This window comes from Oryctolagus cuniculus, chromosome 9, assembly GCF_964237555.1.
Source record: "Oryctolagus cuniculus chromosome 9, mOryCun1.1, whole genome shotgun sequence".
In the NCBI taxonomy this organism is placed as follows: domain Eukaryota; kingdom Metazoa; phylum Chordata; class Mammalia; order Lagomorpha; family Leporidae; genus Oryctolagus; species Oryctolagus cuniculus.
Genome location: NC_091440.1, coordinates 72,286,359 through 72,313,868, shown reverse-complemented (window position 1 = coordinate 72,313,868; position 27,510 = coordinate 72,286,359). Strand labels below are relative to the sequence as shown.

General features: G+C 40.7%; 2 protein-coding genes and 1 pseudogene across 16 annotated transcripts in view; 1 reads left to right on the top strand and 2 right to left on the bottom strand.

The window, feature by feature from the left end:
* LOC127487170 (uncharacterized) overlaps positions 1–27,510 on the top strand; it is a 399,814-nt gene that overhangs the window by 258,974 nt on the left and 113,330 nt on the right. For 4 of the 11 annotated variants that reach the window (XM_070048935.1, XM_070048941.1, XM_070048938.1 and 1 more), the window contains exons 2-3: positions 19,499–19,650; positions 23,019–23,154. Coding sequence is in view for 2 of the 11 variants with exons in the window: in XM_070048941.1 (XP_069905042.1) it covers positions 19,499–19,525 (27 nt within the window). In the remaining 9 variants the exon portion in view is untranslated. Of the gene's footprint in view, positions 1–18,177; positions 19,651–22,749; positions 24,817–27,510 lie in introns of those variants that run through there. The other 7 variants (XM_070048940.1, XM_070048936.1, XR_011378825.1 and 4 more) reach the window with 4 other exon arrangements.
* On the bottom strand, positions 93–3,561 carry LOC127487159 (RNA-splicing ligase RtcB homolog pseudogene; annotated as a pseudogene).
* LOC138843191 (phosphatidylinositol 3,4,5-trisphosphate 3-phosphatase TPTE2-like) overlaps positions 5,738–27,510 on the bottom strand; it is an 82,612-nt gene continuing 60,839 nt past the window's right edge. For 4 of the 5 annotated variants that reach the window (XM_070048927.1, XM_070048928.1, XM_070048926.1 and 1 more), the window contains one exon: positions 23,802–26,314. In XM_070048927.1, the coding sequence (XP_069905028.1) occupies positions 25,976–26,314 (339 nt within the window). In that variant the 3' untranslated portion in view covers positions 23,802–25,975. Of the gene's footprint in view, positions 8,774–10,953; positions 11,025–16,923; positions 17,017–20,937; positions 21,030–22,646; positions 22,753–23,801; positions 26,315–27,510 lie in introns of those variants that run through there. The other variant, XM_070048930.1, reaches the window with a different exon arrangement.

Sequence of the window (27,510 nt, the reverse complement as noted above, 5' to 3'; positions counted from 1 at the left end):
AGACGCAGAATTCAGGCCCTGGATACCAACACCCATAGAAAGGCTTCTGCTACAAGGGCCGAAGATATGCTTGTGTCTTTCCAGAGAATGCGGGGCAGCCCATTTGGGTACCAGCCAGAAACATCAAGCCTGCAACTGACAGTCAACCAGAACCAGCTGAACAAGACTGAGAGTCCGCCTTGTTAGCGGATGCACCTGCTACTGAGTGTCAAGCCCTTGCCCTATCATCCTTTCCTGAGGAACTGCCCATAGCCACATCCGCTACTGCTTTATACTCCACTAGCTCTGGTCAGCCACTCAAATGGCTCACAGCCTGTGTGCGGTCACACCATTCCTGATTTCCATTGTTCCTCATTCCTACCCCCCTCTGAGCAAGCACTCCTGTAGTCTCCTGTTTTGAGGGCTGGTTAGTCAATGATGGGTGAGATCCCCTGAGGGACAACCTAAGACAGGCACAGCCACGTACGGAGACCATAAGGAAATGGGGTCAACAATGGTATGGCCAAGAATCATGCCTCCCGTTGCTCAAAAATAAATGAAAAGGGGGAAATGTGGTGGAATGAGAAGGCCATGCCAAGGTGGCCGCTGGCAAGTGAGCGTCAGTTACTCAGGAATGGCTTTGGAACCCTCCTGGCAATGGAGCCTGCCTGGCAACAGGCTGTGATTGGTTAGGGCATAAACTGCCCCTTGACTGGATTGGCTGCCTGTTATATAAGCTGCTGTACCAGCTGAAATTAATGAGTTTACAGGCTGCTGACCTCTGGCCCGTTATCACCTGACTCCTGGTGTCTGTGTGATGACTCTTCCTCTCAGAACGAATCCACAGCAATACCCAGTGAGTTGAGAAAGTCATGGAAGAGCAGTGGAGCAGGTGTGGTTCCCAGCCACTACCATTCCCTTTAGGCAGGCCTGACCTGCAGAAGTGATTTGAGCACTAGCCAGCTGATGGTCATTTACTGTAATCTTGTCTGTCTTTCTGGCCTTTTGCACAACTGCCAGTGCATTTGAGGCTACTTGGTGGCCTATGCCTGTGTGGCCACTGTGGGTCATCATGCACACTTGTCCCTTATGGTTGAAGCTCATTTTCTTAGCAGCATGCTCACTGAAAATCTCATCTTCAACCATAGTGTTCTTGTAGGGACCAGTCCATACATATCTCCAAGGCCTTCTCCATGTCTTTGGCAGTCACTGGAATGACAGCTTTTGATGCCATGCCAACAGGGATGTGGTCAAATGCAGCTTGGGCAAGTTGCTCCTTCACAGGCTGGCCATCTTTTTCATTTAAATCAGCAGACACTACAGCTAAAGTCAAATCTAACACCACCAGGGATACCATTGCTTCAGGGTCACTTGTCTCAAAGACTGCAATATTCCCAGCAGCAAACCCATAGCCTGAATAGACATCAGGACACGCAGCAGATGGATGAACAATCCCAGGCAGGGTTGCCACACTGCCATTCTGTTTTATAGCTGGCAGAAAGCTGCCACCAGCACCCTGAGTGACAACTTCTCCAAAGCATCGGAAAATTCCCATAGAAAATTCCGTCAGCTTGCGTGTTGCGCACAAAGCCCTTCTTGATCCTCTAGCAGTTTTTACTGATGGTTTCCAGGAGCTGGAGCTCATCATTACAGGCACAACTCTTGACGCCGACAGTGGTGGTGGAAGCTTCTGGCTCTGCTCATCTCATTCTTTTAACCTCTTCCTGGATCTCATTGTATTTAACTACCTGGCTGTTACACTTCAGGGTTGTTTCTGATTTTCTCCAAACCAATTACAGTAGCATGTTTAACTTACATTAATGATGTGTGTACTGTGGCTTTTTGTAATAAACCTACTTATAAAATGTTTATATGATTTAGTATTGTGTGATTTGTGGGAAGGTAAATCTAGAGATGATATATTATTAATATTTTGTTATGATCTTATTTAGTTAAAGTTTGATGCTGGGACCCTCCTTCTTAGTACACACCAACTGATTTGGAGAGATCAGAAAAATCATGTACGATACGGTTTTCGTCATCTGTTCTAGGTTTTAAATCACTGAAGTTTTTATTTCCTTTTTCTTTTAGTTCCCCCCTTTTGGCAAAGCTATCAATAGATGCAATACATTTTTCTGTTCAAAATATCCGAAGGGGGCAGGTATTTGGTCCAACCATTAAGCCATGGGTTAGGGTGCTTGCATTCCACACCAATGTGCCTGGGTTCAGTTCCCTGCTCTGGCTCCTGATTCCAGGTTCTTGCTAATGGGCACTCTGGGAGACAGCAGATGATGGCTCAAGTAATGAGTTCCCGCCACCCATGTGGGAGCCCTGGATTGAGTTCCTGGTGCCCAGCTTCCACTCTGATCATTGTGGACATGTGGGGAGTGAATCAGTTTATGAGAGCTTTGTCCTATTCTCTCTGTCTCCTAAATAAAATTAAATTAAAAAAAGAATTTCAAAAGAATGTAGGCTCTGAGTGGAGTACAAAATGGAATGAGGGTGTTGTCCCTCATTCAGTTCCAGAAAAGTCTCTGTGTAGTTACTGGTTGGAGAATCGTGGTGTCTCCTATTCTTTAAGACACCAATCAAATATTACTTTATGCCTGAGCATTCTGCTTCTAGCAGGAGAGTTATTTTCCCATCAGTGGTAAGGGAGAACACTGAAGCATCCCCCAAAACAACCTGCTCTTCCAGTTGTTAAGATGCAGGATTTAGGGCATACTCTTTTTTTTGTTGTTGTTAAGTTTATTTATTTGATAGGCAGAGGCAGGCAGACACACACACACACACACACACAGAGAGAGAGAGAGGTTCTCTATCCTCAGGCCCATTCCCCAATGGCTGCAATGGCCTGAGCTGGGCCAAGAGCTCTGAAGCCAGGAGCCTCTTACCGGCCTCCCATGCAGGTGCAGTCACCCAAGGACCTGGCCCATCCTCTTTTGCTTTCCCAGGCCATAGCAAAGAGCCGGAGCAGAAGTGGAGCGGCTGGGACTGGAACTGATGTCTATTAGGATGCCAGCACTGCAGGCAGTGGCTTTACCAGCAAAGCCACAGTGCTGGGCCCAGAAGGGCGTTCTCTTACCTCAACATTGAGTACTGCCTGTGAGTCACCCAGGAAAAGAACACCCTTCCTCCTTCCCAGTTTTAAATTTCCAGGAAGACAGAGTGAGTTATGTATGTATAAAGCTGATACCCTTATTCTGAAGAGCCTTAACTTGAAGGTATATCTTCAAGTATTCCACGGACTCTCAAGCACTTTACTTCGAGAAGTGCCAGGCTATCTCTTCTTTGTTGGTTGTGAACTGAGCCGATCATTCTTTGTATCAGGGAGGTCAAAGGATAAGCTAGATAAATGCGATCACATCAACAGCAGTGGGATAGGTTGGTGTCTACTTTTGGTAGAGTCTCTGCTCTCTGTGCCCTCTCATGAGGGGGGTCCATGCGGCCCTGGGAAGTTTCTCGATGGTGGAAAGCAGCCCTGTGGCAGGTGCTCACTAGCACCCTCCTCAGGACACGGCTGAGACAGCAGGGTCCAAACTTCTTCACTGCGGTAACATTGGTTAATTGCTCTGGATCCATTTTAGGGGGAGAAGAAATAGTAAAGGTTCCTTTCCCCGTGGGGAGATCCCCTAAAAGTAATCTTGTAATAAGCTTCAAATACTGGGTCATACATCTTGGTTGTGTTGCCGAGTACTGAACTGCATGGTTCTTTTTTAGCTTCTGTTCAGCCACTTGGCACCACGATATTTGTTTATGTGCTTTGTATCTATACTGAGAACCAACAGTCAGGAATAGTCAAGAGTGATGTACAGTAATGTTTTCAGGTGGTAGTTTTATTGCAAGAAGCATTTCACTTACTGCAAGAATTCCTCATGTAAAGTAATCTCACCATAGGTGACAAAAGTGTATGTGTGTGTACACTGCAGTTAAGAATCTTGCCCTAGTAGGATTACTCTCCACATCTCTCTCCGTGTTTCTAAAGTGGTTAAATTGCTTGCTATTAACTTTTGGATAATCCTATTCTAAGTTAGTAGATACTGTTTAAGAAAACTAGTATCACAGAAGTTTTTCATGTTGCTCAAAGAATTGTTCACTTTGGGCCATGTGAGCACAGTATCCCGAGAGATCTCAACAAGTGTGCTCTACATGAGCAAACCCAGACTAGTGTGGCGACACATGACTGCCAGAATTTTGATGAATCTCAGAGGGTTGGGGAAGAGAAACCTCAGCAGTAATCTATTTCAAAATCATAAATCTTTGGCCTGGGACTGTGGTGTAGAAGGTTAAGCCTCAGCCTACAGTGCTGGTATCCCAAATGGGTGCCAGTTCAATTCCTGGCTGCCCCACTTTCAATCCAGCTCCCTGTTTATGGCCTGGGAAACCAGTGGAAGATGGCCCAAGTGCTTGGACCCCTGCAGCCACATGGGAGGTCCAGAAGAAACTCCTGCCTCTTGGCTTTAGATCCGTTCAGCTATAGCCATTGTGGCCATTTGGGGAGTGAACCAGAGGATTGGAGCTCTCTCTCTCTCTCTGTCTCTCCCTCTGTAACTGCCTCTTAAATAAATAAGTCTTTAAAAAAATTCTTAAAAGTTGGAGTTTCCTTCCCTCTTTTTTTTTTTAAGTTCTTAACATTGGTGCAATTTCAGCACCCGTGTCCCTTCCTGAAAGTAGTAGTGTATTTCCACCAAGAAAGCTAGTGTGACAGACTTAAGTTGCTTTGATGCCCACTTTCATCACTCTTATTTAATGTAGTATTGGAAGTTTGAGGCACAATTTGGGAAGAGAAATTGAACTTTGAAATTGCAAAGGAGGAAGTCAAAACATCCCTGTTGACATGTATGACATAGTGTACATGGAAAAGCCTAAACACTCTAGCAAAAAGCATTTGAATTGATAAATGAATACAGTCTAAGGTTAGAAAGCCAACATACAAAAAAAGTAACTTTTTGTACATCAGTAATGAACTGGGCAAGAGAAATCAAGAAAAAAGTCCCATTCACAATAGCCATCAAAAAATCGAATATTTAGGCATAAATTTACCAAAGAAGTGAAAAATCTCTACCATGAACACTATAAAATGTAAGAAATCATGAACACACACACACGCACACACACAGACAAGTTCCTTGCTCGTGGATAGAAAGAATATTAAGATATCTGTACTACTCAAAGCAATCTACAGATTCAACGCAATTCCTATCAAAATACCAATGAAACTCTTTAAAGAAAAAAATCTTAAAAATTCACTTGGAATTTTACAAAAGTCCCAGAATAGACAAAGCAATCGTGGGAAAAAAATTTAAGTTGCAGGCATCACAGTGTCTGACTTCAAAGCATACTACAAAGCTATAGTAATAAAAGCAGCATGCTACTGGCATAAAAACAGGCACAGGCCGGCGCCGCGGCTCACTAGGCTAATCCTCCGCCTAGCGGCGCCGGCACACCGGGTTCTAGTCCCGGTCGGGGCGCCGGATTCTGTCCCGGTTGCCCCTCTTCCAGGCCAGCCCTCTGCTGTGGCCAGGGAGTGCAGTGGAGGATGGCCCAGGTGCTTGGGCCCTGCACCCCATGGGAGACCAGGAAAAGCACCTGGCTCCTGGCTCCTGCCATCGGATCAGCGCGGTGCGCCGGCCGCAGCGCGCCGGCCGCGGCGGCCATTGGAGGGTGAACCAACGGCAAAGGAAGACCTTTCTCTCTGTCTCTCTCTCTCACTGTCCACTCTGCCTGTCCAAAAAAAAAAAAAAAAAAAAAAAAAAACAGGCACATAGACCACTGAAACATAGTAGAGAGACCAGAATTTAATCCCCATGAATACAGACAGCTGATTTTTGACAAAAGTGCCCAGACGGAACACAACATTAAAGGAAGGATAGTCTTTTCAATAAATGGTAATGGCAAAATTGGATATAGAATGAAGTTAGGTTCCTGTCTGTTGCCAGATACAAAACTCACTTGGATTGAAGACCTAAATTTAAGACCTGAGACTATGAAATAGTTACAAGAAAACAAGGAAAACACTTCAAGGCAATGGAGTAGATGACTTCTTAAGACCTAAAATGCAGGCAACAAAAGTAAAAGTAAACAAAATGGCCTTATATGAATCTCAGAAGCTTTTGCCCAGCAAAGGAAACAACAGAGTGAAGAGACATCCAACAGACTGGGAGGGAATATTCCAAGCTGCTTATCCAGCAAGGGCTAGTATCTAAAATAGATCAGCAACTCTAAAAACTGAACAATAAGAAAACAACCAATTAATTGAAGAAATGGGCAGAGGATTTGAATAAACAGTTTTCAAAAAAGTACAAATGGCCAAAAAATAAATGAAAAAGTGCTCAGCATTACTAGCCATTAGAGAAATGCAAATCCGCACCACAATGAGACATCACCTCACCTCTTTCATAATGGCTGTTATCCAAAAGAAAACAACAATGTTGGTGATGTTGACAGAGGGGAACTATTTTATGCTGTTGGTGAGAATGTGATTAGTGCAGCCACTGTGGAAAATGTATGGAAATTTCCTTAGAAACTAGAAATAGATTTGCCCTAGGAACCAGCAGTCCCATTCCTGGATAAATCATTTTATCAGAGATACATGTTCCACCATACTTATGGCAGCCCTGTTCACAGTAGCCAAAATGCAGTCAACCAAGGTGTCCATTATTAGGTGACTGGATATAGGAAATGTGATACATACACATACATGCATATACCACAATGGAATACTCTTCAGCTATAAAAAAAGAATGAAATCCTATCATTTGCAGCAAAATGGTTTGAACTGAAAGACATCATGTTGATCAAAATCAGCTGGCCATAGAAGAAAGGTAAATACTACATGTTTGCCCTTATGCATGGGAGCTAAAGTTAAAAGAAAATGATAGAGGAGGAAGGAAAGGAAAGGGAAATGGAAAGGGTTAAAGTTTGTATTAAATGATTGACCAACAGATTGATAAGAATTATATGCTCCAATGGTAAGAATGCTTCTGTGACTTTTAAAATTTGCTTTATATGAGTGAAGTTGGACATCTTTTCACTTGGTTATTGATTATAGTCCTCACCTATTTTTCTGCTGGACTATGGTCTTTCTATTTTTTTTTATTTTTTGAACTTTTTATTCAGTAGAACATTAAACCTTTGACTGTAATATAAATTTAAAATGTCATCTCAAACTTTTTTTGACAGGCAGAGTTAGACAATGAAAGAGAGAGAGACAGAGAGGAAGGTCTTCCTTTTTCAGTTGGTTCACCCCCCCAGGTGGCCCTATGGCCGGTGCGTTGCGCCGATCTGAAGCCAGGAGCCAGGTGCTTCCTCCTGGTCTCCCATGGGGGTGCAGGGCCCAAGCACTTGCGCCATCCTCCGCTGCACTCCCGGGCCACAGCAGAGAGCTGGACTGGAAGAGGAGCAACCGGGACAGAATCCGGCACCCTGACCAGGACTAGAACCCGGGGTACCGGCGCCGTAGGCGGAGGATTAGCCTAGTGAGCCACAGCACTGGCCTCACAAAAACTTTTAATAAAAATGAATTTTAATAAAAGTACTTAAAGCAACAGTAGTCAAGAAAAAGTGATTCCCTGTGGCCACAGGGCTGTCTTCCTCAGAGTTCCCCAGGCATGGATGAAGCTGGTTTGAGCAGGACTGATGGATTTTAAAATAATTCCAATTATTTACTATTTCTTTTGTCTTTTGCACACAAAAAGAAGTTACTGATAATTCTTTATTTTCTGTGTTTACCAAGATTGCATTACCCTCCTGCTATGTGTGTGTGTAACTGAAGTTTGTCACATAAGCTACCTGTATAGTACTTGGAACAAGAGAACAGTGTGTCAGTGCTGGGGACTGGTGTGTGAAACATTTTTCTTTCCTGGGTTTAAATTTTAGTCTTTGCTGCTGCGTTGATGTTTGGTAACAGAGAGTTTGCAAATCAAGTAGAGGAAGAAAATAGAAATTAGCTTTTTGAAAATCTGAAGTTACAAATGTGAAACAAAGCAGTGTTAAATACTTTCCCAAAAATGTGTAAGTAAATACATATTGATGAGACAATAAAATCAATCATTTGATATAAGAGTTTGGTATCACAGTTATCCAGAATTATAACCTAATGTTCCTTTGCCCTTTGTTCTCATTTATCTCATCATAAGATGGAAACTTCCCATGAAGTATATTACTTAAAAAGGAAAGAAATATAGGTCAGCATTGTGGTGTGGCCGGTTAAGCCATTGCTTGTAACTGGTGTCCCCTGTTGGAGTGCAGATTAGCTCCCAGCTGCTCCGCTTCTGATCCACCTTCCTCTTAATGTGCCTGAGAAGGGAGTGAAGATGGCTGAAGTGCCTGGACCCCTGCCATCCATGTAGGAGATCTGGAAAGAGTACTGGGCTCCTGGCCTTGGTCCTGTGGCCATTTGAGCAGTGAACCAGTGGATGGAAGATATGCTCTCTCTCTTTTTCTCTTTTACATACTCACTCTTTCTCGGTTGCTCTGCATTTCAAATAAATACATTTTTTAAAAAATCACCATTGACACTTTAATGTTTAATTTCTCAACTATATACAATTATATACATGCACAAAAGTCAGTATATGTGCCTACAAATAGATAGCTTTGGAAAACATGTGTGGTACCGATTGGGAAGCATATGATGTGTGTTATAAGAGGAGCTACACTAAAAAGAGTACCAGGTACAGGATAATTACCTTAGGTCTGATTGAAGTACATCTCAACTGAGAAACATGAACTGTAAATTTTCCAGGCTTTTCGTTTGTGTGGGTTGTCCAATTCATTTCGTCTTAAATACAGCCTAAGGAGGAAAAGCAAGCACACATTACATTTTATTTTAGGACTAACAGTCAAGCCCTGCAGTAGGCCCCCTTGGCCTTCGTGAAAAGCCTTGCTCACCACATTTAGAACCTCAGCCTTTTTTTGTGTCTTACTTGGCTTCCTCCACATCCCTCACAGAATACCTTCATCTTCGCTAACAAGTACCTCAGTGACAACATACTACCAAATCTTTTAGCATCTCCTGTTATAGAATTAATGACATCCAAGATTGATAAAGCATGTTTGCATAGATGACAATGCCACCAGAGGCTTGATGTGTAATAAGACCCAATAACAGTGCCACCATTGTGGTATAGTGGGTTAAGTTGCCACTTGCAATGCTGGCGTCCCATATTGGAGTGCTTGTTTGAGTTCCAGTTGCTCCACTTTTGCTCCAACTCCCTGCTGATGGCCTGGGAAGGCAGCAGAAGATGGCCCAATGGCTTGGACATTTGTTGCCTACATCATGCCTCTCCCTTTCCCTCTCTCTCTCCTTCTCTCCCTCTCCTCCCTCTTCCCCCCACTTCCCTCTCCCTCTATCCCCCTTCTCTCCCTTCTTCATGCTCTCCCTCTCCCTCTATGTCTCCATCTCCCTCTCCATCTCCCCTCTCCCACTCCCCTCTCCCCTCTCTCCCTCCTCTGCCTCCATCTCCCCTCCTCTCCCTCTTCCCTCTCCCTCTGCCCCTCTCCCCTCTCTCCCTCTGCCTCCTCTCCTTCTCTCCCTCTCCCTTTTCCTCCTCTTCATCCTCTCCCCCTCCCTCTCCCTCTCCCTGGCAGAGGCTTTAACCCAGTGTGCCACAACACTCTCAACTTTCAAATAAATGAATCTTTAAAGAATAATAAAACCCAATAATACTGTTTTTTTTTTTTAAGAATGACATTGGTGTTTTTTGCCAAACAACATCCTGATAGCTATAAAATCTGCTTTGCCAAGTAGTGTGTACATGTAAAGCTTACAGAAATCTTTAGAAACTTACATAAAAATGATCTAATATTGCTTCTCCAGTATGAACACATTGTTTCAAAGGACAAAACTGTACACTGTAGTAACAGCCATTTTTCAGGAGTAGCACCAGGTTTCTCTATTTGAGGGACTTTGCCCATGTAATGAATCAAAGTTTATTGTTTGTTTACTTCCAGATATAAATGCATAAAAATTTTCCATGAAATGCAGCATTCGCCTTCAAAATCTATTAAATGTGCGTGTATCACAGGAGTGTGTGTGAGATGTTCCCTCTGCTGTCTTATAGGACTTGGGATGGCACTCGAGCCAGTTCAGATTTGCAGCAGAGTAGGGTTGGATGTGATGAATATCAAATAGAGCCACATGCAATTGCAACCAACTTCACTCTAACTTGAATAATTTTCAAAGTATCTTTTCCTTTGGGTTGTAGGGTATGTTGATACCATCTTTTCACCCCCACAGAACATAACCCCAAAGTAGAGCATTTCTAGATTCAGGAATGAGTTCCAGGTATGGGTAAAAAGGTCTTTGGAATGATAACCTTGAAATCCACTTAATAAATGCTTTTTAATAAAAAGTTTCCTGATTGAGTTGTTAGAAAAATGTGCAATTGGGAGACTAATAAATTATTTCTTTTCTCTCTTGATCCCTCTTTCTGTTATGCTCTCCTGCTCTCTTACCCTCTTGCCCTCTTTCCCCAGCCCATCTGGCTCCCCCCACCCAATGATAAACCTTTCCTCTAACTCTGGTGTCTGGTGTGTTTTGTGGCAGCCTTACATCAGTACCATGACTTGGATCCAGGCTCCCCCATTGAACTTGCTCTCCCTTTGGGAGAGCCTCCAGAAATTGTGCTTTAGATTAGCATAGGTTGATGATTGCTTCTAAGTGGATCAGCACTTACTGGGGACCTGCTATATTTTGAATTCAAGGTACTGTGCATAATCATATTGAATTTACTGGGAGTACGTTATCACCATACTCAGGATCTGATTTTAATCCTTTGTAACTTAGAACACAGTTCTCTGGCATGGCCCATGAGGATCATGCAACAGTTGAGTCTCATCTAGGTTTTAAATAATCACATTGAATAAGTGTAATGAAGAGATTATAACAATTGGCAAAAGAATGGCCATTATATCTTACACACAGGCATTGAAGATTAGGCTGTTTCTATTGGATTTATACTATATCCATACCTGTTATTTTGTATGAAAGCTGTATTGAACCAAAAGAAGAATGCACAGTTGTCGTAGTATTTGGGGAGATTCTAAAAAGACATGGTTAAAGAAAAAATGGTTATTTTCATAGTAAAATTGATACCAAGAACTAGTTCCACAGAATAATCTCTTTGGCGTCTTCCCTTCATTTATGCCTCTATATACTGCTCTAACAACTGTACCCATTAAATAGGCAGCACTCCTTGATAATACACCTAGAGACAAGGAGGAGACTAATAGAATGCTGTTGCTTTGTCCTTTTGTTTCTATCAGGAATTTCAAGGATAGCCTGGGCTTTGGGCATAGCAGTTAAGATGCCACTTGGGACACCCACATCCTATATAAGAGTTCCTGGATTCAAGTCCCAGCTCAGCTCCTGATTCCAGCCTCCTGTTAGTGCACACCCTGGAGGCAACAGGTGATGGGTCCCTGCAACCCACATGGGAGACCAGATTTGAATTCCTGGCTCCCAGCCTCAGCTTTCCCCAGCCATGGCTCTTGTGGGGAGTTGAGGCATAAACTAGCCGATGGGCAGTCTCTTCTCTCTGCCTTTTTTGTTTTTAATTTATTTTTTAAGGAATACAAATTTCCTAAGTACAGTGTTAGAAATATAGTTATTCTTCACACCATACCCACCCTTCCACCCATACTCCCACCCCACCACCTCCTCCCTCTCCCTTTGCCAGTCTCATTCTCCATTAAGATTCATTTTCACTTAACTTTGTACACAGACCTACCATATGACCTATACTTAGTAAATATTCCAACAGTTTGCACACATACACAAACTGAGGAGTAGTATTATAGTTAACTCATAATGAAACTCATTGAGGGCAGAGGTCCTACATGGGGTGTTAGTGCACAGTGACTCCTTTTGTTAATTTAACAACTAATTTAACTAACAATTTATCTTATGTATGATTATCAGTGACCACCTGAAGCTCTTGACATGATCTGCCTAGGCTATGGAAACCTTGGAAGTCCACTAACTGTCAGTATTTGGACAAGGGCATAAGCAAAGTGGAAGCTTTCTCCTTCCTTTAGAGAAAAGTACATCCTTCTTTGATGGCCAATTCTTTCTGCTGGGGTCTCACTACAGAGTTCCTTCACGTAGCACATTTTTTGCCAGTGTCTTGACTTTCATTGCCTGAAATGCTCTCATGTGCTTTTCAGCCAGACCAGGAAGACTGAAGAGCTGAATCTGATGTCAGAGTATTATTGAAGTGATGGTCATTCTGTTAGTCTGCTGTGTGAACTACTTCCCATGTTGGAACATTCTCTTTTTTAATTCTATTATTATTACCAGGCACTTGATCATATATATATATATATATATATGATCACTTTAACACTTAATATGACCACTTTAACAACCAAGATGGGATTTTTACCATCAGGCTTAATGGGATTTGGAGTCCCATGACAAGTTTTTAAACTGTACCCTTAGAATTAAGTCCACAGGAATATATGCAGAATTATAGAGCTTTACAGTTGCAAACTTCCTCTTCCCTCTCTTATTCCCACTCTTATTTTTTACTGAGATCTATTTTCAATTGACTTTATATACATATATATACATATACATATATATGGTTAACTGTTAAGTAAAAAATTCAAAAAATAGTATGAAGGAAAAATAACAAAAACTGTTCTTCGACAGTCAAGATAAGGGGAGCTCAAGTCATCCCTTCTTGAAGTGAATGTTGATTTAACTTCTACAGATTTTGTTTTAGGTGCTCTATTAATTCTCACAGTTGAGAGAGAACATATGGTATTTGTCCTTTGGGGACTGGCTTATTTCACTAAGTATGATGTTTTCAAGATTCATCCATTTAGTTGCAAATGAACTAATTTCATTTTTTCTTTACTGCTGTGTAGTATTCCATAGTGTATGTATCCTATGATTTCTTTATCCAGTCTTTGGTTGATGGGTATTTATTTTGATTGCATGCCTTAGCATTGTGAATCAAGCTGCAATAAACATGGAGGTACAGATAACTCTTTTGTTTACTGATTTCATTTCCCTTGGGTAAATTCCTGGGAGTGGGATGACTGGGTCAAATGGTGGGTCTATATTCAGATTTTTGAGGTATCTCCAAACTGTCTTCCAGAGCAGCTTTACCAGTTTACATTCCCACCAACATGGGATTAGGGTATCTTATGACGATTCTTTTTATTTCTTGGTTTCTTTTGTTACATTTCCTTTTTCATCTCTAATTTTGTTGATTTGGGTCTACTCTGTCTTTTTTTTTGGTTAGCTGGGCCAATAGTTTGTTTATTTTTTCAAAAATAGCTCTTCAGTTTGCTGATATTTTGTATTGTTTTTTGAATTCAATTTTGTTGAATTTTTTTTTCTCTAATTTTAGTTTTTTCTTTTTTTCTACTAGTTTAGGGTTTGGTTTACTGTTGGTTCATCCCCAGCATCCTGGCTCTAGTCCTGGTTGGGGCACCGGATTCTGTCCCGGTTGCTCCTCTTCCAGTTCAGCTCTCTGCTGTGGCCCAGGAGTGCAGTGGGGGATGGCCCAGGTCCTTGGGCCTGCACCTGCATGGGAGACCAGGAGGAGGCACCTGGCTCCTGACTTTGGATTGGTGCAGTGCTCTGGTCGCAATGCACCTGCCGTAGCAGCCACTTGGAGGGTGAACCAAGGGAAAAGGAAGACCTTTCTCTCTGTCTCTCTCTCTCTCTAACTCTGCCTGTCAAAAAAATAAAGTGAATAAAAAATGAATTCCTGTTATTTGCAAAAAAAAAAAAATGGATGAAACTGGACAACATTATACTTAATGAAATAAGCCAGTCCCCAAAATACAAATGCCTTATGTTCTCTCTCATCTGTGATAACTAACAGAGCACCTAAAAGGTGATCTATTATAGTGAAATTGACACTTTGAGATGCAGTGACTTTGAACAGCCTTTGTCTTGACTGTTGAGGAACACTTTTATTTTCCATACTATTTGTTGAATGTTTTACCTAGTATAAAGTTAATCAGATAGGTATAAAGTTAATTGAAAATAGATCTTAGTAAAAAATTAGGAATGGGACTGAGAGGGAGGAGGAAGAGTGGTAGGAGTGTGGGTGGCAGAGCGGGTATGGTGGCATAAATCACTGTGTTCCTGAAGTTGGATTTATGAAATGCATGAAGTTTGTATCCTTTAAATAAAAGATTCTGGGAAGAAAACAGGTTTCCTGGGAGAGCCACAGCTGCTGCTCACAGTCAGGCACTTAGGCATCAGGCATCTGCCAGGATAATGAAGCATCCTGTGAAAAGCACAGTGTAAACCTCCATGACCACCTCACCTGCAGTCCTGTCAGGGCAGGCTACAGTTTACAGCCACCCTCCAGAGAGCCCTCAAGACCAAACTACTGGCATATTCAACAAATATCAACCATTTCTATAAGGAACAGCTGCACTGAATAGTTAGCCCTACTTATTGAAGATGATACAGTGTTGATGATGATAGAAATATCTGACATTTTGAGTGCTTTCATAATCAGAGGCTGGATGTTACCCAAGTACCCTAGGCCAATGACCTTTACACCATTGCTTCTACTTAGAAACCACTGTTTGAGAATTTAGAGCAGCTCCATTAGGTAGGAGGCCACCAGCCAGTGTGGTAACTACCCAGACTTGTTTCAACTCAGTGACCATCTGAATACTTACAAGATTCTTTTCCAACAGGCAGCAAGCAGGGGATGAAGGAAGGTACAAGAAATAACTTTTAAGTTGCCCAGCATACTTGTTGGCAGTTCTGGTTGATGACTTCATAGGAATATGAATTGAAATTATTGAGGATTACTCCTTGGAATTTACCCCAAGGAAGTTAAATTGGCAATTAAAAGAGCTGTCTGCACCTTAATGTTTATTGCAGCTCAATTCACAATAGCTAAGACTTGGAATCAACCTAAATGCCCATCAACAGTAGACTGGATAAAGAAATTATGGGATATGTACTCTATGGAATCCTATACAGCAGTAAAAAAAAAAAAGAAAGAAATCCGGTCATTTGCAACAAAATGGAGGAATCCTGAAAACATCATGCTGAGTGAAATCAGCCCGTCCCAAAGGGACAAATATCATCTGTTCTCCCTGATCGGTGACAACTAACTGAGCACCAAAAAGGAAACCCGTTGAAGTGAAATGGACACTATGAGAAACAATGACTTGATCAGCCCTTGACCTGACTGTTATGAACAACTTAATACTTTATCCCTTTTACTATTTTTTTCTTCTACTTAATACCTTTGGTTGAACTCTGTAATTAACACTCAATTATTCTTAGGTGTTTAAATGTAACTGAAAAGTGATCCCTGTTAAATATAAGAGTGGGAATAATAGAGGGAGGAGATGTACAGTTTGGCACATGCTCAATCGGACTTGCTCCAAATGGTAGAGTTAGAAACATGTTGGGATTCCAATTCAGTCCCATCAAGGTGGCATGTACCAATGTCATCTCACTAGTCAAATGATCAATTTCAGTTCATAATTGATCATAATGATAGGATTAAGAGTCAAAGGGATCACATAAACAAGACTAGTGTCTGCAAATACTAACTGATAGAATTAAAAAGGAGAGAATGATCCAACATGGGAAGCAGGATACACAGCAGATTCACAGAATGGCAGACGTCCTAAACAGCACTTTGGCCTCAGAATCAGCCCTGAAGACATTTGCATCTGGCTAAAAAAGCCCATGAGAGTATTTCAGGCATGGAAAGCCAAGACACTGTGGCAAAAAGAAACAAACAAACCAACCTAAATGAAAGATCTCTGTGAGTGAGATCCCAGCGGAAAGAACAGGCCATCAGAGAAGGAGGTACCTATATCTCTGAAGGGAGGAGAAAACTTCTAGTTTGACTATGACCTTGTCTAAATAAGATTGGAGTCGACGAACTCAAGAGGCTTCCATAGCCTTGGCAGCTCATGACAAGAGACTCGGGTGATTACTGACGCCATAAACAAGAATGTCAGTTGTTAAATCAACAACAGAAATCACTGTGCACTTACCTCCCCATGTAGGATCTCTGTTCTTAATGTGTTGTTCAATGTGAATGCTATAACTAGTACTCAAACAGTATTTTACACTTTGTGTTTCTGTGTGGGTGCAAACTGTTGAAATCTTTACTTAATATATACTAAATTGATCTTCTGTCTATAAAGATAATTGAAAATGAATCTTGCGTGAATGGGATGGGAGAGGGAGTGGGAGATGGGATGGTTGTGGGTGGAGGGAGGTTATAGGGGGAAAAGCCACTGTAATCCAAAAGCTGTACTTTGGAAATTTATATTTATTAAATAGAAGTTTTTTAAAAACATAAAAAAGAAACTATTGAGGATTATAAATTTGTTATATGCAGAATAATATGCAAACACAACAATTTATGGCTGGTCAGTAGAAGTTATGCAGATATGTTCAAGTAAAGAAAATGAAAGGCATTCTTATTTATTTGAAGTTAAATATAGGGTTAAATATAGTGTTAAAATAAGGTTAATTTTAAGTTAAATATAGGGTTAATGAATACTATTTGTAATAAGCATCAACTTCGAGAAAAGCAAAGTCCCATTCAGTTTATAGCAATGTATTTTAAAGGTATAAAACAAAGAAGTTGTCACTGCTATGTAGTAAAAACACGTTTTTTTAGCTCCTTGGTTTTTGTGAGTTTTTTGATTAGTTTTATATATATATATATCAAGTAGAATTTAGAAAAACACAAAGGAGCTTCATACATGTGAATTATATAGAACTTTTTTTAAAAAAGAGCAAAATATCTTAGATTACATGTGTTTTTCTTTTTTGAAAATATGTTAGTGATATGATGCTTTCTTATTCCTGGTTACGGATTGAAGTCTCTCATCTCTGCTCTTGGGATTTGTAGCAATAGAAGTCCTAAATCAAAATCAATCAAAAGAGCAAACAAGTACAACAGCAGAAGTAATTTCTTGATTACTTACCCGAGAGAGAAATCTGACTTTAACGTCGTCATATAGGATTGGACAGTTCAACAATTCAATAATGACTTTGTCAGTTTCGACATCGTGAAATATCTGTGAATGAACACATGAAATTCAGAGCTAAAAATCTAGCTGCTGATGGGATCTGTAAAACTGAAGTGGTTTTCACTCATTCAGCCTTTCTGTATTTATCAAGTACTCTTAGCCTCATAGCAAACTCACTATATATATTAATAAATAGAACCTGTCGGGGCTGGCGCTGTGGTGTAGTGGGTAAAGCTGCAGGCCACAGTGCCGGCATCCCGTATGGATGCTGGTTTGAGTCCCGGTTTTCCACTTCTGACCCAATTCTCTGTGAAGGCCTGGGAAAGCAGTGGAGGATGGGCCCAGTTCTTGGACTCCTGCACCTTCGTAGGAGACCCAGAGGAAGCTCTTGGCTCCTGGCTTCAGATTGGCGCAGCTCTGGCTGTTGCAGCCATCTGGAGAGTGAATCAGCGGATGGAAGACTCTTTCTCTCCCTGCCTCTCCTCTCTGTGTGTAACTCTGACTTTCAAATAAATAAATAAATCTTTAAAAAAAGTAAATATAAACTCTCTTTTCTGTAAAGTTGCGAGTCTATAAATTTCTGTAACATTGTTTCAAAATTATATTGGGACACTTATTTATTTATTTATTTATTTTTTATTTAGTAAATATAAAATTTCCAAAGTACAGTTAATGGATTACAATGGCTTCCCCTCCCCATAATTTCCCTCCCACTCACACCCCTCCCATCTCCCACTCCCTCTCCCATTCCATTCACATCAAGATTCATTTTCAATTATCTTTATATACAGAAGATCAATTTAGTATATATTAAAAAGATTTCATCAGTTTGCACCCACACAGAAACACAAAGTGCAAAATACTGTTTGAGTACTAGTTATAGCATTACTTCACATTGGACAACACACTAAGGACAGATCCCACATGAGAAGTAAGTACACAGTGACTCCTGTTGTTGACTTAACAATTTGACACTCTTGTTTATGGTGTCAGTAATCTCCCTAGGCTCTTGTCATGAGTTGCCTAGGCTATGGAAGCCTTTTGAGTTCGCTGACTTCGATCTTATTCCCACAGGGTCATAGTCAAAGTGGAAGTTCTCTCCTCCCTTCAGAGAAAGGTACCTCCTTCTTTGATGGAGCCCAGTTCTTTCTACTGGGATCTCACTTGCAGAGATCTGTCATTTAAGTCTTCTTTTTTTTTTTTCCCCAGGGTGTCTTGGCTTTCCATGCCTAAAATACTCTCATGGGCTCTTCAGCCATATCCGAACGCCTTAAGGGCTGATTCTGAGGCCAGAGTGCTATTTAGGACATCTGCCATTCTATGAGTCTGCTGTGTATCCCGCTTCCCATGATGGATTGTTCTCTCCCTTTTTGATTCTATCAGTTAGTATTAGCAGACGCTAGTCTTGTTTATGTGATCCCTTTGACTCTTAGACCTATCAGTGTGATCAATTGTGAACTGAAATTGATCACCTGGACTAGTGAGATGGCATTGGTACATGCCACCTTGATGGGATTGTATTGGGATCCCCTGGCACAGTTCTAACTCCACCATTTGGGGCAAGTCCGATTGAGCATGATATTGGGACACATTTGAAAAGCAAAGTCTTTGATTTATTTTCAATTAAGTTTAGTCACGTAAACATTACTGTTTAATGTGTTATGGTTTTCATAAGTTGGACCACTTTTGATAATACACTCAAATCTTTAGTTTTAAAGTTGACACTGCCATTCAAGAAGCAATACAGAATGCTTAATCCAAAATCATGTGTTTTTGATGGGATCATTGGTAAGCTCCATTGCAGGCCTTTAAATGAAGTGATTAACGATAAACTTTCCAGGAGGAACAGATTTGGAATTATACTAAATATTTCTTTGTTACAGATTTATTTTTATACAATAATGGTATAGAAAATGAGAAAGACTTACGCTGGGCCCTGTGAAAAGCATAATAAGATATAGACTCAGTCGGTCCCTTCAGGGAGCTGGGCATGTAAAGAATAATAGTATAACTAATGTCAGGCTACATGGTGAAGACTGAGTGTGCTGTTATGAACTGCAGGGGGTGGTATTATTAGGCAACATAGAGTAGAGACTCTTCAAGGAGATAGCTACTGAGTTGAGTATGGAAGGGTTTGAATAAATAAAAGAGAGCACTGAAAATAGAATCTAGTGCATACATTGGGACAGAGGAGAGGGAAAAGACAAGCAGAAACATGAAGTAGAAATTAGAATTATATTCCAAGAACCTGCGAGGATGACCCGGTTTACAAGGAAAAATCTCTGCAGCTTAAGTTGCTGATGGAAATAAGCTCAGGTTGGATATGGTTATTGTATCTTGAGAGTTCAAGATCCATGGAAATAAGAGTGAAGTTGCTAGAGAGTATTGGGGAGAGGGGTATTTTATGTGTCAAAGTATCCTGACTACTGTCATGAATTAACATCTACTTGGTAATTTATAGTTGACAAATTTTTATTTTATTACCTAACTTAATTCTCACAACACTTGAGATGTCATCTTTATTTTTCAGATAAGAATGCTGACCCAAAGATGCTAACTGGCTTTAACTGTGCATAAACTGTGTGTCTTCTGACGTACATACAGCTCTTCACAATGAGAGCAATACTTCAAGATGCATGTTGTAGGATTCTACCCACTACAATGTGTAAGAAGAAAGACAAGGTAAGGAGACCATTGTTTAGAAACTTTGTCAGAGCAACGAGCAAATGGACTAAACAGTGGCAGTGGAAACATAAAGGAAAGGAGAATGAAGAAAAATTTCAAAGGAATAATCAGAGGAATTGGTGACTCATTGGATTTATGTGGAGAAGGCAAAGTGAGAATCAAAGATAATACCACGTGTGAAGACCTGAGTGAAAGAATGATGGTGCCATCTGCAGTAGCAGAGGAAAAGCTCCATTTGGCAAGTTTGGATTTGACTAACTTTGGATTGTTGGGGTAAAGACTGTCCATATTGTAATTTCTACATGTAGCAACAGTGAGTGCTCATTAATATATGTTCCACGGCTTAAAGAACAAATAATAATGTAAAGAAGGGGAATGGCTGAGAGTAACCAAGAATGGGGTAGTTACAGAAATGAAAACACAAATGTCAAGGATCAGGCCCAGGTGAATGCCCTCAGCTAGGAGAGGCAAAACAAAACAAAACAAAACAAAACAAAACAAAACCAACACAGGGGGACAGGACAAGGAGGATTAGTGTCAGGAATAGAAGCATGGGAGGGTCTTCTGAATGTTTACAGTTCCTAGACTCATGAAAGAAGCTTTATTATTGTTCCACAAAAGTCTTTATATAGTTAGGCATCACTTCAACATTTTAGCAGATCATTGTCTACTAGGGTCCCATTGCTTTGGGTAAAGAGACTCCTCTTTCATCCATATGCTTACATAGTTTCTCATAACGCTAACTCACAGGACTGTTGGTTACAGTCATCTGGAGCATTGCTATATCTACAGATAGCTGAGACCCATTCCAGATTTCCTGAATCATACCTTGGAGGCACAGATAATGAATTTGCATCTTTACATGCCCCTAGGAGATTTTCTTGTATGCTACAATTTGAAATTTTAGTGTTGGACAGTAAAAGGTAAAATGACCAAGAGGAAAAAAATATGGCTAAAAATAACTACAATCTGAAATTAAAATCTTGATAGATTCCTGGTAACATGCTCAGCATTTGTGGGAACCTAAAAGGCAAAGCCACAATTTACAATGATATATATTTTAGAAAATACCCTGGGAAACCCTCCCCCCTTTTTTTTTTTCAAACAATTTGGTTAAGTTAGCTCTGGTTTGCATCCATACTTACGGTTTCCATGTTGGATGGTAACTACAAAGCAACATAACATCTTCTTTGTGGTGAGTGATGGTTCAGGAGGCCAACATGCTGATATAACTTTGAGCTTTAAAAAAACTTCAGAATTTTCAATTCATATGCTTTCTCTTACCTTGCAGTTTTTAGAAGATGAACATGAAAAGACTGTCTGTTGTTTTGTAGTTATTTGAATTTTTAGGTCACTTCCATCGCCTTTTCCAACATCTGTATAAAATTAAAAAGATAGGCACACTAATGAGGAAACAATAAAATATTCTAGCTGGTTCAAAGTACCACACACAAGCATATAGTAAATGATGCAATGAACCTACGACTAGATGCAAATGGGCTAGTAGCCAATTGCATTCCACTGAACATATCCAGTTTGCATTTCTATGTAGAAAAGTTGTTTGCATTATCACTTTTCTACAACTTGCAGAGTAAAGAGCTCAAAGACAATGAAAGCTGGAAAGTGTGCAGTCACAGACATTACCCATCTAAGAGCCTCTCACACTTTTTCTTCTCAGTCTCCCTAGCTCCTTTCTCTTGTTGTCACAACCATTTGAAAGATTATTTTTATTCAAAAATCATACTGATCCCAGTAAGTTTGGCCCGCTTATTTACACGGGTGCAGGACGAATTTTAACTTGTCCAACAGTCCTTCCTGAGTTGGTTTACAAGCTAAGACATGTGGAAAGCTGAACACCCAGGATCTTGGATCTCAGATTGTCTTTTATTTGTTTGTTTGAAAGGCAGAGTTAGAGAGAGACAAAGATCTTCCATCTACTGCTTCACTCCCACAAATGGTCACAACATCCATGGGTGGGCCACACTGAAGCCAGGAGCCTGGAACTCCATCTGAGTCTCCCTTGTAGGTACCAGGGGCCCAAGCAGTCAGGCCATCCTCTGCTGCTCTCAGGTGCACCCACAGGGATCTGGATTTGGAACAGCACTTAAGTGGAATGATAAAACTGTAGGCAGTGGTTTAGCCTTCTATGCCGCAATGCTGGCCCCTGAGATTGAGGTTTTCCAATCCTCTATTTCATGTTAGTCTGAGATAAGCAAATCATGCCATAAAATTCCACACAACTTCACCTACAATAACTTGAAGTTGTGAATTTGAGCAACTCCCTATTTTTTCCAGATCTGCACCTTACAGTTGTAAGCATTGTCTCTACAGGGTGTTTTTTTTTTTTTTTTAAGATTTATTTTATTTATTTGAAAGACAGTTAGAGAGGTAGAGACAGAGAGACACCCGCTGGTTCACTCCCAGGATGGCCGCAACGGCCAGAGCTGTGCCAATAGGAAGCCAGGAGCTTCTTGCAGGTCTCTCACGTGGGTGCAAGGGTCCAAGAACTTGGGCCATCTTCTACTGCTTTCCTAGGCCATAGCAGAAAGCTGGATCAGGAGGAGCATCTAGGACTAGAAACAGTGTCCATATGGGATGCTGGCACTTCAGGCCAGGGCTTTTAACCCACTGTGTCGTAGCACTGGCCCCTTCTACAAGGTTTAAATAAAACCCAAAGTGATATTAAGAAAGAAGACATAATCTTAGGATATAATATCCGACTGACACAAAAATTCCCAAATTTTTAAATGATTTTTAGGCTTTGAATTTTGAGAAACTATTTTATTCTCATTGTTCCTATGAGAGAAAGGTGTTAAAACTTCATTAGGCTGAAATGCCCGTGACTTCCCTGAAATGGTTTAAAACTCACAAAGATTTCTTTAGATGCCCTAGTACTAGTAAAGCTCATCTGTATATATCCACAAGCAAATCTTCCCAAAGAATGGGAACATTGTTGCTTCTGCCCAGTTTTTCAGTTATACAAAAACACTTACTATGAATTGAATAAATGATAATTTTGTATGGCGTGAGGATTTTTTTTGGCGGGAGAGTCCAGTTGCAGAGATTTTTCACATTCTCAAAATATCCAACATATCTACTCTGCAAAGAAACAAAAGCTTCAGGTTACATGAGGAAGAAAAGCTGAAAATCAGAAATTCCTATTGTGAGGGCAGGGCATAGAGCTTGGTAAGGGCAGTAAGAAATTAAGAAATCACTTGCTGGATTTTGTTATAAGACAGAGTGTTTTTATGTATGTGGCCTCAAAACTACCTTAGGAAACAATACTGAACTAAGTGCTTTGGGAGGAAACCAGAAAGGAATCAGGTCTGGCTTATAGGGTGCTTATAATTATGATTGTGTTTTAGACTACACCATTATCCATGTGTGGATAGAAGCAAGGATGTGACTGAGTTACGGGAAGCTTTGTGATTGGGTGAAGAATAGCCTATGATAATGGAAGAATGGTATTTGCAAACTCAGGAGGAGACCAACATCTCTCAGGTAGATTCTTGGTCATTTTTACCTTGCCTCTGCCAGCTAGAGTTTCTTTAATTATCATTTTCTCAGTTCTGTTGTTGCAAAGAAGTTCTGGAATTTTCTTGGTTTCATTCTTTCTGTGATAAACTTATTCACAAGGTCTGTCCTTGAGTCTTTCTTAAGGAAGTTGAACAGTTCTGGCACTGAACCAACAGGACTCAGAAGTTCACAGATTCTTCTTTCCCCATTGGGAAGTTTAATAAAATTAAGTGTTGTACTTTCTATGAGAAAGGGCAGCCATGAGATAGTCTCATGCAAGTTCTTAACTCAGGGATAGATGTAATGTGACCAGGAGACTGGCTCACTGGGAGGGTCAGAATGTGATGGTGTCTGGAGAATCATCACTTGACATAAAGGAACCTCTGCCCCAGGGCCTTGCCAAATCTGAAGTCTGCAGCTGAGTTCTTCTATTGCTATCCCAGTGAATCAGAAGACATTCAGGTGTAGCATATGGTGTGCTAGTTCTGGACTAAAGTCAGGATAACTGTGCAGGACTAAAGGAGAAATGGAGAAAGGGAGATGTATGGGGAGAGTCAGTGAAGGAGCTGCATTTCACATACCCTTGGCTCCTGCCACCAGATTCATAGCATGAAGATACACAGTGCTGACAAGCTGGGAAATAGCAAAGGGTCTTATTGTCTTAGAGCACAGGATATGTGACAGCACTTAATGAAGAAAAAATTTGAAAAATCAAATTGAAGAGGATTTTTTTTAACAGGCAGAGTGGACAGTGAGAGAGAGAGACAGAGAGAAAGGTCTTCCTTTTGCCGTTGGTTCACCCTCCAATGGCCGCCGCGGCTGGTGCGCTGCGGCCGGCACACCACGCTGATCCAATGGCAGGAGCCAGGTGCTTCTCCTGGTCTCCCATGGGGTGCAGGGCCCAAGGACTTGGGCCATCCTCCACTGCACTCCCAGGCCATAGCAGAGGGCTGGCTTGGAAGAGGGGCAACCGGGACAGAATCCGGCACCCTGACTGGGACTAGAACCCGATGTGCCGGCGCCGCAAGGCAGAGGATTAGCCTAGTGAGCCGCAGCACCGGCCGCAGAAGATCTTGAGAGCTAGGTTAGAACATATAGTTGCCATTGGCAGCAGGGAGCCATCATGGATTTTGAGCATGGAAATGGCGTGATAAAAGATGGACTTCAGTAGGTTGATGTATTACTTTTATCCAAGGGTGTATGTATATCTTGTTTTTTGTTTTCTTTGGCTTAGGTATGGGAGAAAAGTATTGGTGAGTAAAGGCTGAATTCTTTTGTCCTAACCAAAGATCTAGGGTGAGAAGTTACTGTGTGCTGCTTTCAAAGCCCAGTGTAGTTATTCAGTTGCCATCACTTCACTCAAAGAAAGTCTCTCATTTATAGCTACATTCACATCTCCCTAAGAGTCTCAATCAGCTCTCACTTTGGTTTTAGGGGGACAATAAATAGAAGCTGTTCACAGCATGGACTATACTGGGCTTCAGATTTGACAGATCTAGATTTGAGTTCTTGGTTCTAGTGGTTAATTTCTCTGAACTTCAATTTCATAATCTGTAAAATGGGATTCATAACAGTGCCTATTGAATTAGGTAATGAATATAAAACCCTTAGCATGTATCAATAAAGTCTAGACTGTTGTAAACTCTATCAGATAAATGTTTTGATTTCTGCAATAAACAAATCACAAGGAATAAAAATGAGATGGGAAACAGAAACAGAAAGAGACCTAAGAGAGGTAGCATCCAAATGATATGTATGGGCCTTGTTTGTATTGTAACTGAAACAAAGTTTTCTAAGTATCTTAGACAATTATGAAAATTTAAAAATAAACTCAAAATTTGAAATTATTAAGATTTTATAAGGCATACAGCATTTGATGTGATAAATGGTATTAAGATTTTTGGGTTCTCTTGAGACCTTATGTTAGATGTCATACCAAAATACTTGTGGGATAAAATGATCTCATGGGTGTAATTTCCTTCAGAATAACCCAGGTTTGGTAAAACAGAGTGGAATAGGGTTGAGGAATTTGGATAGAGAGGGGAGAGAATGAATAAACCATGATTGGTTAGTTATGAGATAAAGTGGCATGTTGAGTAAAAATGGATTTGTTGTATAATTGTCTTTTTTGCATATGTTTGAAAATTTCCATAATCTTTTTAAAAGGAAAAAATTCAGCAATCTCCACATAAATATTATAAATCCTAAATGAAATAGTTTTAAGTTTAGAAGCATTTGGGGTATATTAGAGGTTTTGAAAAGTGTTTATTTTCCTTTTTCTTTTTTTTTTTTAAATTGACAGAGTTACAGACAGTGTGAGAGAAAAAGGTCTTCCTTCCATTGGTTCACTCCCCAAATGGCTGCTATGGCCGACGCTGCGCTGATCTGAAGCCAGGAGCCAGGTGCTTCTTCCTGGTTTCCCATGGGTGTGCAGGAGCCCAAACACTTGGCCCATCCTCCACTGCCCTCCTTGGCCATAGCAGAGAGCTGGATTGGAAGAGGAGCAACTGGGACTAGAACCCAGTGCCCATATGGGATGCCGGCACTATAGGCGGAGGATTAACCAAGCGAGCCATGGTGCCGGCCTCTATTTTCTTTTTTCTTTAACCATCAAAATATAGACATTCCTTCTCCCTCCCCAACCACTCTCACAAGGAAATCATCTAGAAATAGTTCTCATGATTCTCTGAGAGGGCAACATTGCTGCAGGAGGGGTTTGTGAAAGACTCAGTTCCTCTTCTATGGGGAAATCAAAGGCAACTGATAAGCATTAGGGGCCTGGAATCTTAGGTATTAGACTTGCCTATTACAGGAAAGTAATCAACTGCTGAACTCTGTACACAACAACAAATATCAAATGCTCTAGGGAGGACCCACTGCTCCTCAAGCATGGGCAGCGACTGAGGTATAGGTTTTGGTCCTGAGGAGGAGTTAAAGCCTGCTGCAGGGCACCCAAGGGCCACTGCCTGATATCCAACAGAGAAGAGTCTAAAGTGAAACCATGTGTCGGGCTAATCTTAACCCACTCCCCCCAAAGAAGTGCCCCTTTAAAAAGAAAACTTACTTGGGAGGGAGTTTCAATTCCTTGGAATTTACTACTGATGGTGTGATCAGTACGTCGACTTGCAAAATAAGCAAGACTTTCCTATAGAAAAGGAGCAACACAACAATGGTTCATCTGCAATCTTCCCTTTCCCATAGTAGATGTGTTTTAAGTTTCTAAGGACACATTATTTCCTTAAGGGGGAGCATTCTGTGAAGAGAGGCTACTCAAAATAACAGTATTAAAAAGGCTACATCAAAGATATGTCTCATTCAAAGATTCCTGCATACATGGACTTTCAGAACTAGAATGCCCTTAGAAACTATTTGGTCCAACTCTTCTTTCTACCTTCCAATATACAAATGAGAAGACTGAGATGAAAAGAAAATGAAATTGTAACCCACATTAATAAACCCATGATATACACACAGACTTGGGCATACACACACACCCATCAAACATTGATATTTTCTAATCTCCATTTTAGAAGTGAAACACTACTCAGTAAGTTGCTTTTACAACTCACTGAAACATAATGATGTATGACTTAAAGAAACACCTATTTTCCAAACTTGTGTATCTTAGATTATAAGACAGAAGTGGCTAGAGAGCTGTTTTTTTTTCCTTTTTTTTAAATTTAGTAAATATAAATTTCCAAAGTACGGTTTATGGATTACATTGGCTTTCTCCCCCATAATTTCCCTCCCACTCGCACTCCTCCCATCTCCTGGAGAGCTGACTGTTGTGCATAACCCTCAGCTCCTCTTCTCTCTACTGCAGGCCAGCAGACCAGAGCTGCTGGAAGTAGGGACTTAAGTGGCAGCTTCCCAAAAATATGGCAGCAAAATGAACCCTGCTTTAAGACATGGGAACAACTCACCTTCTCTTCTCAGCAATTTCCAGATTACAGTTATTATGTATATTGACTTTGCAAAAATAGTAATTAACCATGAGAGACTCTGAGTGGGAAAGCAAGGCCTTTTATGTATATACAGCAATTTTAAGGATAGCCAAGGTCCTCTGCAAAATGCATCTAATTAATCTGAATATTATTCTCATGAGGAAGTCCTGCAACGCTTTGCATTTGTATAACTTGGCTTTACTGACCTCACTTAATCCTGCTCCTATTGGGTCCCACTTGTATTTAAAAGATTAATAGTGTATACATCATGATTTTTTTGCATTCGTTTTTATTTTTAAAATATTGATTTAACATTATTTATGCTAACTACTGAGATTTTTTATATTCCCTTAAATTTTATGCCTCACACATTTTACCCTAGTCCTTGTCCAGGGTA